We start from the raw sequence: 16,205 nt of genomic DNA on the forward strand, positions 1-16,205 counted from the left end.
TCCCCCCAGCTTTTAGCTGGGGGGAAATCCGCTGCAAAATTGCTGATTTTCGGCGCGATTACCGCCGGCGGAAAATCCGACGGCGGTAATAGCGCAAATGTTCGGGAATGAGGAATTCCCGAATGGGCCCAATGGGGAATGGCCAATAACCCTTCCGCCAAACCCGTGATCCTAATAGTGCCGGGGGGTTTGGCGGCAGGGCTATTAGCGCCAGCACTAATAGCACCGGCGTTACCGCCCAACTCGTGATGAGGCCCTAAGTATGTTAGCCTGATTCCCTTTTATTGTGCAGCCTTTGAGTGGTTGTTTATGAATTCATCACTGTTCATTTTAGTTTCTGTAGTTTTTAATCAGTTAGCTGATTTCCTGGTTCCCATATTGGGCTATCTGTGTTTTACCCTATCCTTTGTGTTTTTCAAAGTGCCAGCTGGTTCGGAGCTCAGTGTTTGCCTTGGCATGTAGTTAGTATGGGTATGGCACAGCCTGTCCAAAGCAAGATTCAGGTGCCCCTAGACTTGGAACCACTGAGAACAGTTCATGGCTTTATTGGTTGTTACCAAAATTCCATTGCTGACTATGGGACAATGGTAACATAACAAAAACTGTGACTTCACTCACATTTAATAAACTGGGCTTCTAAGGTATGATTGGTGCCATGTCGATGTGTAGAGCTCCAGTGCTGTGAGCACAAGACAACAGCCAGCCATTCATTGTTCAAACTGATGCAGCTGTAGTAGGGATAGTCTTAATCTTGCCATAACTGGAGGAGAAATGCAAGAAACACCAAGTAACATTCTTTTATGTTCAACATAAGGATAGGGAACTAATGTGGCCCACTGGTGGAAAAGAGTGGTGTCAACTTGTTAGGGTTTCAAGGCCTTTTAGACCATACATGACATGGCCTACGTTCCACATTCAAGCCGATCATAAGTCCTTGAAATGGCTAATGACAGTAAGGGAGAAAACACCTGGTTGATCAAATGGTTCATTAGCCTGCAAGGCCTATACTTCACTGGTGAGCCCAGGGCTGAAACTAGTCATGGGAATGCTGACAAACTTTCTAGGAGGTTTGCTGTTTTAATGTGCGTGTAGACTCTCGTGCGGATTAGACCAGGTGCTATGAGAGTGAAACTGCCAAATTGCACCACTTTCCCATCCTTATTAACTTTCCCTTTTCATTATGAGTCCTAATTGGACTCATCAGAGATATACATTCCTTGTGTGCCACTGAGGGACCCATCTCGGCTCTCTGGGTTAAGGTGCGCCAAATGTTACCTGTTCTCTATGTGAATCTTGTTGCACAGTGCGGTTGTGTGGGCTCCACTGGGTGGTGACAGATTATCATGTGTAATTCTAGTGTGGGACAGCCTGCAATGCTCAAGTGTTGTGTACCTGGACCCCCTGCTTTGATATCAGAACTGAGCCCAGCGGCCCAACGATGCGCCCAATGGGACTGAGTGGGATACTGATGCTCCCATATATTTTCATGACATCTGCTACCTCGGCAGAGTGAGGGCTGCCAAGCCAATAACAGAGATGGCTGTATTTGAAAATCTTGTCTGGATTCCTTTTTTATTTTATTTATTTACCGGAAGTGTACGAATGTGTTTTGGCTGTTTGGCTGCACCTCTCGAGGAACACGTTGAGTGTTATCTGAGCCTTCTTGATCTGCTGTTTTGAATTCCGAGGGCCGTCGGCGTGGAGAAGCCGCTGTGTAGTGGAAACGCTTCTGGACGGACACACTTGCTGTTTCCTATCAAGTAAATTTAGAGGTCTCTATTGATAGAGACTGTCTTTGGACTGTCTTTGGGACTTGTGTTTTGGGACTTGTGTTGAGAATGGTCTCAGCTCGGTGCTACAGGTTTTGTCTGTATAACAAGTCTCGTTCTCCTTTGTTTTCATCCCCGCCCACAGTCCCGCCCGCAGTCCCGCCTTCTTGGCCCGCCTACCGGCCTCCAGTTCCTACATTACCTCCGGGCGCGCGCACCGGAAGTGTACAAAAGTGTTTTGGCTGTTTGGCTGTTTGGCTGTTCGGCGGGGCTGCGGGTAAGGAGAACCATCTATTGTAAGAAATTATACATTTTCCAAGACAGCATAACTTTTTCTGTATATGTGTACGGGATAGGAGGCACCGGTTCTTAGTGGTCCGCCTGCAGCCTGTGGTGCGTTTTGGATAAATCGGGCAGTAATATTTGTTGATTGTGTTATGAAGAATACCAAATGCGCAAAATATACTTGGCCCAGTGACTAGAAGGGAATCGATGGCAGGGGTATGGGCATATGACGATATTCTGTCAGCCCCGCTTGTATTTACCCCGGTACGTGGAACCATCAGAATGGCCCTCGCTCTACCCCTCCCCCCATCTCCACCATCCTCTATGCGCATAGCCATGATGAACCTGAACGAGGGAGAGGGAGTGGAAGAAGAATCTATATTGCTAATCGAAGCCGGGGATGGTAACAATTCTATATGTGTCGAGTCTCCCATGCAAGGAAATGGCAATGCATTGGAGATGGGGGCACCTCCATCAGATTTTGACAGCTCCTTACTCGCTCTGTCACAATATCCTCCAGGTAAAGAGGTTGAGTGGGAAATAACCCCGGCACAGGATCCAACACGGAGTGACAACTGGGAGGAGGGGATGGATGAAACATTAAACAGCCAAATCATAGCTGAACTACGTATACATACAACACTGTTTAAGAATTTAATTACAGCTGTTGAACTGCAAAAATGTACTCATGTAAATAGTAGGAAACTGTTATGTTATTCAATTGGAATGAATACGGATCAAATGCCTAACTTGGGGCAGATGGTACCTGTTGACAATAATGCATCACCGCCAATAACACTCATACAAGTGCCAGTGGATCGGCATGCCAAGGGTAGCCTACTAAACCTTTTCCCAAAGAAACCCGCCATCGATTTGACAGGAAATACTGAAGCTAAAATGGCACCACCTGGTATGAACATCACTAATTATGCCGACAAAATCAAACCAGTATCACATGGTAGTTTAACCCCAGATCCTATGACAAATGTACAATGTGGAGTTGAAATGGGAGGCAATAAACTCTCTCACCCTGGAAATTCAGTAGAGCGCAGAGGATCTTCTTCTACTACTCTTCCAGGTATTATGGGTGATAGAGAGTGTGTACAATCGAATGGTCCTGGGTTGGAAAAATATCTAAACACTCCTGTTCTTCCATTTGGAAAGGAGGGGGGTGGGTTGGAAGTACTGTGTAAACAGTATATGCACTATAGGGATAAATCTGAGTTGGAGATCAAGGAGGGTGGGGATATGGTGATGGAACGGATTATAAGGAAAGTCATGAAAATAATGTTGGATGAACATCCTGAGATACCCAATGAACAGCCTCCTATTGGGAATACCACAACCCACAATATCAGTGGGACTACAACATTATTGGATGAACCCAGAGAGTTCTTTAATTCGCGGTCTACACATGACAAGTCCAAAACCCAAACCAACATTGGGCCTGTAAGCGTGGCAATGGGTGGTCATGAGGATAGGCCACCCCTTAATCCTCTAACAGATCCTCAACTTCCCAACACTATGCTGGAAAGCGTGAGGAATGTCACAATTGTTACCTCAGGGGAGGAATGACAACTGAGACCCCCTTGCTATCCAGAGAACCCTAGTGTTGTGTTGCATTATCTGTTCTCTTATGGTGGCCTGCCGTCTCTAAATCGTGGTAGAATTTTGACACTGTTTAACGAAATCCTGAGTCTTTCATTGATCTCCTCTGGTGATATAAATCTTGTAGATTATGTTCCTCCAAACGATATGACTTTGTACGGGTATTCTTTTTCTCTCGTACAATATACAAGGCTGTTCTTAAGGAGGCAGAGTTATTTCATAGATTTGGTTATGATCTTAAAAATGTGGGTGGGGGTGCTCCAGAACCCGATATAGGAACTCAACTGGATGAACCAAGGGATAGGAATCTGGCTCATTCTAAGGGCACCGATGGTACGCCTACTGATGGGGGTGGTCTGAATCAACCTAGTGATTCTATCTCCCAACTGCAGGGATTAAAAAATAGTTAACATGTCTGGTAAATTGTCCCTGGTGTGTTGGAACACCAGGGGCCATTGGTTTCTCAAGAACTCTCCCGAAACGTGTTCAGTGTTAATGATGAGCTCAATTATTTGTTTACAGGAGACGTGGTTAACTGTGCCATATGTTTTGGATTGCTGCATAGTTCACTCTGTTTTGGCTACAAAGGGACTGCGAGGCAGACCATCGGGGGGGTCTCTTAATTGCAATTCGAGTAGACATGTGGCCAATTGTTCGAAAGGTTTTTAGGATATCTAAGTGGTGTTTGGCATTACTGACACAGTTTAAAAGTAACAATCTCTTGGGTTTATGCAACATTTTGGTAGTAAACATATACTGGAGTCTTAAGCTTGAACTAAAAGAATCATTAGTCCGGTTGGGACATATATTGGAGGATTGTCAGGAAACCTGCCCGGACCTTATGGTTATTGTGGCGGGAGATTTCAATGGCAAGAGAGTGAAGAAGCAGTTGCTGGAGGAGAATCTGGGTCAATACCGAATCTCTAAATCAGTTGTGCCAAATTATCTATGGGGATAACTTTGAAAATGACCCAGGGCTTACTATGGGGAAACTTCTTTGATGAATGGGGCTTTCACAACGCTAGAGATCTATTGAGTAATGTCACAGATCACACCACATGGTTTAGAGGTGATCAATCCAGCATAATAGATCATATTTTTATCTCGAAACCGCTGTTGCAACTAGCAACTGAATATACTCTAACAAGCACAGCCTGTAGTAATCACAAGGTTTGAGTTGAAATTTGGAGGGGATTGGGGATTAGTGAATCATGGACTATGCCTGTCTGCCCTTCGTGTCAACTCAGCCAAAACTAGAATCGTCTGGCATAGGGATAATGTGGGTAAGACGAATGCAGTTTTTCTTTTGGACTTTAATACCTCAAGCATCGGTAAGAAGCTAGCCCTTTACACTACTGATGTCTTCTGTCACTACGCACAAAAAATAATCAAGAAGACAGCGAGCCCATTAGGAGTTAATTTTAGAAGTATAAAACACGTGCATTCTTATGATTCGACAGTGAGACATTATAAGAATTGTAGATTAAGGGAGCTTAGGTATATATGCAAAATGGACTCCTTGTGCAGAGAAAAGGTGTTGCTAAAAGAAAAGATAAATAATAAATGGAAGAATAAAATAAAGGTGCACCGTGCAACCCTTTATCAGATAGACGGTGAAAACATGCTTTCTGCCTTAAGGGATAATACCTGCAGATCGTTCTGGGCTCTAATAAATCGTGAGATATTTTTAGTTCCTAATGGGCAGACCACAGCTATTTCAGAGAACCAATGGGAAGGGCATTTTGGAACATTATATGCCCCAGTAAAGTGCAATGATTTGCTTCCCATGCATATTCTTGATACGGCATGGCACTTTGCTATAACTCAGGGGGGACATTAAAATCCTGATACAGAAGGCCTCGCCTTCCAGGGCTGCTGGGCCAAATGGCCTGGCCAATGTTATTTTCAAAGAAAAAAGTGATATGTGGTCAAAAATCCTCTACTTCTTATTCTAAGATATAGTAAGGACCCGGAATATCCCAGCATCCTGGCATATTTCTTATATAGTACCAATATATAAGAAAGGTCGGTCATATCCAGCAAACTACAGGCCGATTGCGTTATTGGATGCCGATTACAAGATATTATCCGGTCTTGTCCTGAACCATATTCAGGTGTGGGCGAATGCAAACAATATTCTTTCTAGGTTCCAATTTGGATTTAGGAACTATGTGTGAACTGATGTGGGGGGCCTTTTGATGAATGTTATGCAATAAAAAGCTTGGAAGGTCAATAGTGTTCCTATATACATCGCTTCGATTGACCTTACAATGGCATTCGATATAGTGAATAGAAGTTTGCTTTGGGCAAAATTAAGCCTAATTGGTATGCCATCTGCCCTGCTTTCAATATTGTTCTATCTGCACGAGGGGTCTAAGTTGCAGGTGCGTCTCAATAATTCTGGAACTCTATCCACACTTATCAATGCTACGAATGGACTTCGACATGGTTGCATATTCGCACCTACAATTTTCAATTTGCATGTTTCTAATGCCAGTGCAGTTCTAGAAGCTACCGTCTTTGCTCCCCCTGTGGTGGAGGGAGTATAAACCAGCTGGGCAGCCTACGTGGATGGTTTTATGTTATTCGATCAGACCCTGAAAGGGTTGGAACGCTTGCTGAGTAAATTCAGAGATTATACACTTTCGAATTGTCTTATGATCAATGCAAAAAAACCTGTGAATCTACGATTACATCCCAGGCCCTATACAAAGAAACATTCATGGTATTTGAACCATGTAAAATTGGTGGTTAGATCACATCTGCGATATTTAGTATACCACATATATGGGGATAAAAAGAAAGCATATTTTTAGGCAATATTTAGAGGGAAAAGTTGGTGCCTTATCGATACAGCTAAAAAGAGTTGATGCAAAATACGGAAAATGTTCCTTCTTACCAACTTTGCGCTATTGTAAGCACAAGACAATATCACAGCTATGTTACGGCCTCTGGGTCATAGAAGAACTACCAAAATATGAAGCCATCTTGTTGAGGACAGTGTTTAAATGTCTACCAAAGTGTGTTCCATTGGACGCAATACGCTATGAACAAGGTCTAGTATCCACAGGAAACACGGTCATGTGGTGAAAGGTCTCACTTTTTCGGAAGCTAATCACTACCCCGAAGGGTACCTTGTATGATCTATTGGGAAGTGGTTATTGTAGTGATACCACTATTTTGGGTTATTTACAAAATCTTAAAGTTGAATGCCTGGAATATTTAAACAAACTAGGAGTATCAGTTGACCTCCTTATCTACAATCCAGTTAAGGTTAAAAAACTCTCTGAATGGATGGATTGGAGTGTTACCACAGGGAAAGTCTTAGAAACCTGTTTATATAAACAGCTGGTATCCCACAATAAGCGTGGGGGGACCCTATAGCCATACTTGACCCTATTTCCAGATAAGCGATTGCGACAGAAGTTTATGTGTTTCAGATTTAATGTGTTGCTAACCCGAGAGATTACCGATATACGGGAAAGAGCCTCGAAAATGGTGTAGGTTCTGTGGCATTGTAGGAGTAATTGAAACATTGGAGGATTTATTAATTGATTGTACGATCTTGAGAAGGGGTAGCGTATAGAGTGTTTCAAAAAATGTGTACCAAATACTGAATATGTAAATCTTGACAGGCTATGGTGGCAAATGTTACATGGAAAGGGGTCTTCTTTGCAGATAGCCGTAGTAAAATTCTTGAGTAACATTTGTAAATTGACATCTATTGGAAATTAAGCTTTAAATGATTCATCGATGCATACCCAGACTGTAGTTATACAATTATGTATATGTATCAATCTAGCTTTCCATATGCTGACCTATGAGCACGCTTTGTAAATTGTTGTATTCTGCTATAGTTATTTAGAAATGAGATGTGAATAATGCAGGTACAATGTATTTACCACTTTTTCTTTTATGCCTTACGAAGTATAGTGTTATTATGTGTATGCATTATTTTGTTCAATTTTATCTTATGAAATAAGGAGTATATTATTATTATCTCTGACGGCGAATATTTTATCTATTTATGAGAAAGTTTTTGTATGATATAATATGTTTGACTTGATTTGATGTTTGATACTTTTAACTTGTAGCTCTATTCTGTTTCTTTTTCAAATGTTTCCATTGTTTTGTAAAGGTTATGTTATAAGCAAATACAAATACATAAATGAAATCTTATTTATTTTATAAATAATTTATAAGGCACTTATACAAGACATTGTTGCAAAGCACCACAATGCAAAAGGGAGGGAGCGAGGGAACAAAATACAAAATAAACAGTAAAACTATTAATAAATCATAAAACAAACAGCAGCCCTACTATGCGTTTTGTCATTCGGAGCGTGCAATTGCAGAGAAAAGAGTAGGGGGGTGTGGGGCATGGGTTAAGTGTTGGATGGAACCCCCAGGGGGGATTTGCCAGAAGTGCCTGTTGCAGATGCAACAGATAAGTGTAAGAGCGGAGACGTTCCAAGCGAAGGGGAGGTCTACCACCCAACTGGTAAGTGGAGGCCTGTGACAAACTACCTGACAGGCAGGAGTGGGCCCAGAGGCCTGTGCAAGGGGGCAGATGCTGGCGATGAATGGGCAGGACCCTAGAGGACTCTTGAGGTACCAGGCCACCAATCTCAGCGACTGTGCGGATGGTTTGCAAGCGAGGGAGAGTGGGAAGGAGGAGAAGAGAAAAGTCTTAAGTTGCTTGCGGAGGAGATCCGATTCAAGACAGAGAGAGAGATGGAGACTGTTCCAGAGGAGTGAACCAGCTGAGAAGAGAGATCTGCTCTCAGTTCTCAGCTTGTGAAATGTTTACCCAGCAGAGAATTGGAGCAAGAAGATTGAAGGGGCCAAGACAGAGAATATTTAGCTAGAGAGAGAGTTGAAGATAGCATGGTCCCAGACAGCCCTATGGATGATGCAAAGGGTCTTGAATTTGATTCTTGCAGTAATCGGGAGCCAGTGGAGAGATTTTAGGCTGGTAAAATATGGTCCCTAGGCTTGAGGCCAAGGGTAAGTCTTGCAGCCCTGTTCTGGATTAGTTGAATAAGGCGCAGAGGAGAAAGAGGCAGGTTAAGGAAGAGGCTGTTGCAATTCAACCTAGAGAGGACCAGAGCTCTAGAGACATTGAGCTTCTGGGGGAAAGTGAGGAAAGCGAGGAAAGGGAAAATGCCTCTGAGGAGGTGAAGTTGAAAGTGGGCCTTCTTGGCAAGGACCAAGATGTGAGGAGGGAAGTGGGGAACAGGCGTCCTGAGAGGAAGAATCTCAGTCTTATTGGCATTAAGACGGAGATCATTGGAAGTGCACCAAGACTGGATAGCAGACAGGCAGTCCGGCATGATAGAGGAGGAAGAGAAGGAGGAAGAGGGGAGCTTGAAGAAGAGTTGTATATAATCTGCGTAACACTGGAAGTGAGGAGAGAAGGCAGAAATCAGGTGAGCAAGAGGAGCAAGGTAGATGTTGAAGAGCCAAGGCGAGAGAATAGAGCCCTAGGGAACACCACATGTAGAGAGAAAGGTGGTGGAGTAGAAAGAGCCCAAGATCAGCTGGGAGGCGTGGTCAATGAGGAAGGACGACAACCAATCCAGTACCCTGGTCTGAGATACTGAGAGCATCTTGGAGCCAGTAATTAACAAGACAGGACACAAAACCAACAATTGAACTTATCCGGCACAGCAACCCCCTTCCCATGCTTACAGAATTATTACACAGTAATGCAAACAGGTTCTTCTGTGGAAGATAATGGCCCATGCTTTGTACAGTGGCAAGGGTATACAATAATAATAATTAGGCGTTTATATAGCGCTACTTATTATTACCCACGGTGTGTGGTGCTCGTTTATCGACCTCGGAAGGATGAAAGGCTGAGTTTGGCCCTGCCGGGATTCGAACCTGCGTTAATATGCTCTGCACGGATGTCACACAACCTGCGTTAATATGCTCTGCACGGATGTCAAAGCGAGCGCTCTCCTCGCTGTGCCACTTGACCGGCAATGTTTCGTGTAGTTACAGCAAGAACTACATGGTTCTCAAAATACAACATGCAAGCCTTGGTAACGTTCTCACACCTTGGTGAGTTAATTTTGCAACAAGCAGAAGACATTTCTAATGAGTTAGTGGTTTCTACTACAACTACAGTTCTCACGCCGCTCAGGCTGTGTTGCACACCTAGCGTAGCTAATACTTACTCTTTCCTGTTGAGACAGTGATCTAAAACATGCTTGCTCGTACCATACAGGAACTATGTCAGAAGCGGACAGTGTAGAAGCGCAGTATGTAGCAGCATACCTGGAATACATTTCAGTTAGGACAGGGTCACAACAACATAGACCGATGCAGTTATAGGCAGTAGGCACAGATTAACATGGCATCCGTGGGTGGCTGAGCTTTTGCATGCAAAGGGCAGTGTAGCACATCAATGGGGAAAACAATTTTACTTTTGCCACAACAGAAGCCACATCTGAGCGGACGGTGATAACATAGCTCAGCAGGTTAAGTGCTCCCTGTGGAGATCTGTGCATGATCTGCAGGTTTGAATCCCGGCAAAGCCAACTCAACCCTTTGTTCATCTGGGGTTGACAAATACCAGGTTTCAATTGGGTAATAATAATTATACATAAATGGCCTCATTAGGACCCAGGCGGTAAGGGGTTTACGGCGGCGTAAACAGCGCCGACCCTTACCGCCTGATTCCGAGGTCCCTTAGCGCCATGGAGGTTTTAACACCTGCTTTGGGCAGGTGTTAAAATCCATGGCGCTAAGGGACCTTGATGTTAATTACGCCACCGTAATTTACAGTGGCGTAATTAACGCCTTCCCCACTCCCATTATGCCCTATGGGGCAAAAATGGGAATGGGGAAGGGTAAATGGGGATTGGGGACTTACCGCCCCGCCAACCTCGGAATGGGGCGGTAAGTCCGCCAACCACCATGGCGTAAACGTAGTTTACACCATGGTGGTAAAGGTACGACCCAGGCGGTAACTTACCGCCTGGGTCGTAATGAGGTCCAAAATGTTCCTTTTACAGAGCTTTGGCGTAAGTACTATGTAAATAACACATTGTGCCTCATTACGACCCTGGCATTAGCCGTGACCTTATTAAGGGCACGACTGCCACCGTAAAAATGTTTTTACCGGGTCCAAGAAAAGAGCAATAACCGGGTTATGCTGACCTTGGCAGACCTGGTAATTGCCCTTTTCTTGGACCCGGTAAAAATTAATCCCCATTCCCATTGGAGCTGCACAGGGCTCAATGGGAATGGGGAGGATTCTAACAACGGGCCCATTAAGGACGGGCCCGTTGTTAGCATCGTGGCCTGCTAGTTGGTCCCGCTTTTCACGTCTGGTCAGACCAGACGTCAAAAGCGGGACCCGCTAGCAGACCTTGTAATAGGGCATCCCGTAATGAACGGTGCCGGTCCCGTACCGGCACCGTTCATTACGGGAGCGCCAGGGTCCTAATGAGGCCCATGATTACTATTGCATTAACTTATTTATTGTTGACTTATAGAGCACCAGCTGCATAACAAGTTATTTTTGGGATTTTCCTAAATGTTGAGCGTTTGTTTTTGTGATGTAAGTCAGTTGGGAGGGAGTTCCACAGGCAGGCGCTTCCAGCACTGATAGAGAATTTATCCACATGCTTCTTCTTAAAAGCATTGGGGGACAGCTTTTTGGCAGTCGAGAATCTTAAGGTTTTCAGGGCAAAGTATCTTTTGAAGAGCTTGAGGAAAGTTTCCTTTTGCCAACCTCCCATCAATTGGGTAGCGCTTAACAGTTTGAAAGGAATCTCTGCTCTTATCCCAACATCCCAAAGGGTCAACACAAGTACCATGTCTTTCAATCGAAGTTAAATCTGGAACTGAGCATCATAGCAAGAAAAAACAAAGCACACAATGCCACATAAACATGAATCGTGAAGAAGCTCTGTTGGACTTAAAACCAAGGATCTTCGGAGACTGAAGCTCTGCTGAGCACACCAGCTTCTTCCAGAGTTCAGAGAAAGGTCCTGCACAGCCATCTCTTCTCTTGATCTGGAAAGGCCACAATTCCAGAACTGTACGCATTGCCAATTCTTGTCATCATTTAGTGCTTAAATCTGTTAATCAGAAATTGGTACTGTAATGTTATTGTTTAAAGATTGTATAGGCACACATTTGCATGGATAAAGCTAATTGCTGATCGCTTAACCTACTTGTTAATATTACACAGATTCAATTATGATCTTCTTCACATTTCATACTCTGTCCCTCTTCTTCTCCTGAATCTTCTAATGCAATTTATTTAAAATCAATATTTTTTGCTTTGCAGAAATTGAAGCAGATCATCATATATGTGATGTGGAATTCCTATATGATCTGCTGAGAAACTGCATCAGCAGTAAGCGTATGGTTAGGAATCACGCAATAAGGACCATGACAAAATGGATACTGATAAACATTATGACATTTTATAAGCAACCACAACTACAAAAAATGGAGCAAATGGTAAGAGGGCACATTGAATCAGGCCATTCATTGGACGAGGAGACTCGCAGCAGACAAGAACAACTGCATTTCTGGACACTGGCTGGAATATTTATCAATGTTTACAAGGACATGAATATGACATTGAAAAGTGAATTGAAAAGTATAACTTTTAAAAAGCACATTTTCAAACAAGACACAAAGTCTTATTATGAGATTTGTCTGCATACCTTCCAAAGCTTATCAATGTCTCTGTGTAAAAAGATTCAGACACAATCACACAGGACAGTTTATTCGAATAAAGTCATTCTTACGAAATTGGAAGGGTGTCTTGACATAGTAAATGAAAACATATCATTGACAAGCAAAAAGAGTGACCAATTTAGGTCTATGATGCGGCATCTCAGAAGGCTGCCTTGGGATGTTAGGCATGTTTTCGTCGTCATCATCACAGAAAAAGTAAGTATGTAAAACATACCTGAATACATTCTAAAGCAAATAAAATGTATGATCAGCTGTTTTTGATTGTTGTCTCTTAAGATATCAAGCAGTAGAGCCTCTTTGAGACAATTAGCTTATTTGCTGAAAAATTATAACATTATTCAATAAAATATTATCACCATTGACATGTCTTAGTTGTGGTAAAGATTGAGATGGAACAGTCTTGCAATGGCAGCTCTGTAGGCCAAAGTACCTATTCAGGGAACAAGGAATTTAGGAGGCAGCAATTGCAGAAATTACTAGTGTAGTAGCAATATTGACATGGAAAGGAAATAGTTTTTTTTGTTTCAGGTCATATCCGTATGATATGTATAATTTGCGGTCAAAGCAACAGGCATATTGTAGCTTATTCATGAGTTTTGGAAAGCATTCAACTTAATGTAGAGAAGAGATACAAATGTTCAAGATGACAGATTGGTCAGAGAAGCATAAGAGATAACCTAAGCCACTTTTGATTAGGCACTGGAAGCATTGATCAAACCTATCCAGTTTAGCAATAGAGGTACTGAAATCCTAGATAGTATGAAACTGCCAGCCCATTTTCAAAACTAATGCCATATTCTCTTCAGCATGAGCGACCATAAACAAATCTCTACTCAAAATTACTGGAACAGAAATTACTAAAATGGCGTGCGTGACCATCTAGTAGATTTATATTCTCGCTCAAACACTCTGATCTGAAACACTGTGCAAAGCACTTATCTGCATGGGCCTTGCTAAAAAATTCTTGCTACCACTGACATCAATATTTACCAGTAAAATATATGTCATTTGAGGAATTCAGGTTATTCGTCCCCTCTCCAAAAGATAAACCATCCCTCAACTGTTCTGTCTTTCCCCAGGGAGGAACATAAAGGTACCGGGAGACCGACCAAAAGAGAGAGACCAGGAGAGATGCCTGCCAGTCTGTGGAGCTTAGGTGCAGAGAAGGGCTCATCCCTTTTTGTTTTGTGGTGGAGTCAGGAAGTAGTGCAGAGGACCGAGAAAGCCTGCATAATGCAGCTACCCGAGACCAGACATGGAGGTGGAGAACAGATGTGGCTGCACAAAAAATGGTAGTCCGGCTCTGGCTTGAACCAATGCGTGTGTCCTGTTACAAACCGTTGGTCAGCACCGAAGCCCATGCAGCGACACAGAAGACAGAGGAGGAACCAAAACCGTGCTGCTGAATTCCCGAAGAACATCACTGTAGCAATAAAGGAGCACAGTGCATTCAGGAAACAGGGAAGAGGGTGGCCAAGCCCTCGGATACCTCAAGCCTTGGTGAGAAGCTATATGGCCTAAGAGGGTCTGAGGAAGTTGATAGCCTGAAACAGCATGAGAACGCGTGTACCCCAATGCGGAGTGAGAGGTTAAAGAGTCCACAAGGGGTTGAGGCACAAAAGAGCCCAAACCAGGGTGAGAACCATATACCCCAAGCCAGGGTGAAAAGGCAAATAGCCCAAGAAGGGCTGAGGCATCAGATAACACAGGTCAGGATGAGTCCCTCACATACCCCAATTCATGGTCAGAAGGTGAAGAGCCCGAGAGAGGCTAAAAGACCAAATAGCCCAAACGGGGTTAAGAGAACAGATTCCCCACAAGGTGGTGTAAAACCCGAGACGTGAGGGAAGGGAGAGAATCCATCAGGCCCATAGTGGGCCCACAGCATATCAACCCCAATCGCGGTGTGCAACCTCAGACCCCTAGGATGTGTAGGATCCAAAGGGGTACCGAACCAAGCCAGATGATACGTTTCCTAACGACATTTGAGAGGACTTGGATTCATACAACCACACTGCGCATATACACAACACTATTTTATCAGACAGATCGGTATGTTGGTTACAGCCGACACGTGTTTCGACCAAAGGTCTTTTGCTTGGTCTGTTTTTTGTCTGTTTACTTGTGTGGCTGAAAAGTGTTGGAACAACAGAAAATATTACAGCACTTGCAGAATTAATTTTCGAGAATCAAGATCTATTTCGCGCACTGTTGATTATTATTGAGTGCATTAGTACCTACCCCACAGCAGTGGGACTTACAAGAAGTTTAAGCCTCAGAAAAAGACCTGTGGTTGAAACACGTGCCGGCTGTAACCAACATACCGATCTTTCTGAAAAAATTGTTTTGTGTATATGTGCGTTGTGGTTGTATCAATTCTTGTAGTTTGTTAACTGGTGGATTCCCTGGGCAGGAGTGCCATTTTCCAATGCTACCCCCTGCAGCAATTTCACAAGTGGTTAATTATTAGGTTGTATTTGAAAAGATCCAATTGTTATTAGCGTGACATGTGCTGTGGGTTCCAGTTTCCCCTGCCCTGGTTGGTTTTGTGTAGGAATGAATAGTAGGCTAGGAGGCCTAGAGACACCTATTAATACACGTACATTGAATATCGGGCAGGAAACACCAAGGAATGTTATTGAACACTTGTGTGACCTAAGCTTCTCTTCAGAGATTTTTGTATTAGGACTATGTAATGTTGCAAAAGAAAATTGCTCTCCCTTATTTAGTTGTTTTCAAGAAGTGATCAGCTGTTCCAAAGATTCAATCATCTGATCTTGATGGCATAGTGAGCAGTTCTATTATTCTCAAGGAATCATTTTCCAGGTCACTCTGTAAAACATGAATTCCAACAACTTGTGACATTTGTGAGTCATGTAGACACATCTGAACTTTACCTGAGGTAAAGCAAGCTAGACAAGGCCTGCATATTATGTGCTCCCAGTGCAGCCCGGGACTCGGCAGAGCCATGATACTGCACAACACCAGGGAATATAAAAGGGACTAAGAATGCTTACAGAAGGAGAGCATCACGGAGGAGGCATATATGTCGGCTTCTGCTCCCTTAACATAGGAGATATCCCGGAACCAAGGAACCAGGAAAAGAGTAGAAAGCCATGAACATTTGTAAGAGCTTGGAGAATGCAAGCTGGAAGATGTCGAGGCTTGGCAGCCTGGGGAGGGGAAGCTAAGCGGTTTGCTTAAAAAACATCTCCTGATCCTTTAGGTAACTGGAAGTCCTAAGCGTAATGCTATCCACCCATGACCCCAAGATAAAAGGAAGAAGGATCTGACTCTTTACAGGAGGGTGACACAATATTGGCTGCCTGTCAAAAACCCTAATGAGGGGGGAGAAATACATCAGGATAATCATACGGCTGTTATGAATGCTGAGAGTAACGCCAAGGTCTGTGAGCGACCTTTTGTGAATCCTGACAGAACCAAGTCCTGACAGAGTCCTGCTGTGCATCCGGACTAAGCCAGGGTATGAGAGTGGGCTGTTTGCGAATCCTGGACACCCAAGGTCTGAGATAGTCCTGCTGTAAATCCACAGAAAGCCAAGATTTGAGAGTGGCTGAAAGGTTTTGTGAAATCTCAGAACACTAAAGTCTGAGATTGTCCTCTTGTGAATGCTAAGAAACCCACGGTCTCAGAGTGAGCTGCTGTGAGTCATTTCAAATCAAATGCATGGGAGAACCCTGTTGTGAATACTGATAAGACTAATGCCTGGGAGAGACCTGTTGTGAACCCTGCTAAATCTGCTAAATAGTAAAAGAACAACAAAGACACTTATCGCTATCTGTTTCTCTTAAACTTGTA

At 43.5% G+C, this 16,205-nt stretch overlaps 1 protein-coding gene across 7 annotated transcripts in view; it reads left to right on the forward strand.

Moving 5' to 3' along the window:
* LOC138472418 (uncharacterized) overlaps nt 1-16,205 on the forward strand; it is a 1,989,442-nt gene that overhangs the window by 555,210 nt on the left and 1,418,027 nt on the right. For all 7 annotated transcript variants that reach the window (XM_069610563.1, XM_069610565.1, XM_069610562.1 and 4 more), the window contains one exon: nt 11,968-12,581. In XM_069610563.1, the coding sequence (XP_069466664.1) occupies nt 11,968-12,581 (614 nt within the window). The remainder of the gene's footprint in view (nt 1-11,967; nt 12,582-16,205) is intronic.

Source organism: Ambystoma mexicanum, chromosome 8 (assembly GCF_040938575.1).
Source record: "Ambystoma mexicanum isolate Mex_15411 chromosome 8, UKY_AmexF1_1, whole genome shotgun sequence".
Classification (NCBI taxonomy): Eukaryota; Metazoa; Chordata; class Amphibia; order Caudata; family Ambystomatidae; genus Ambystoma; species Ambystoma mexicanum.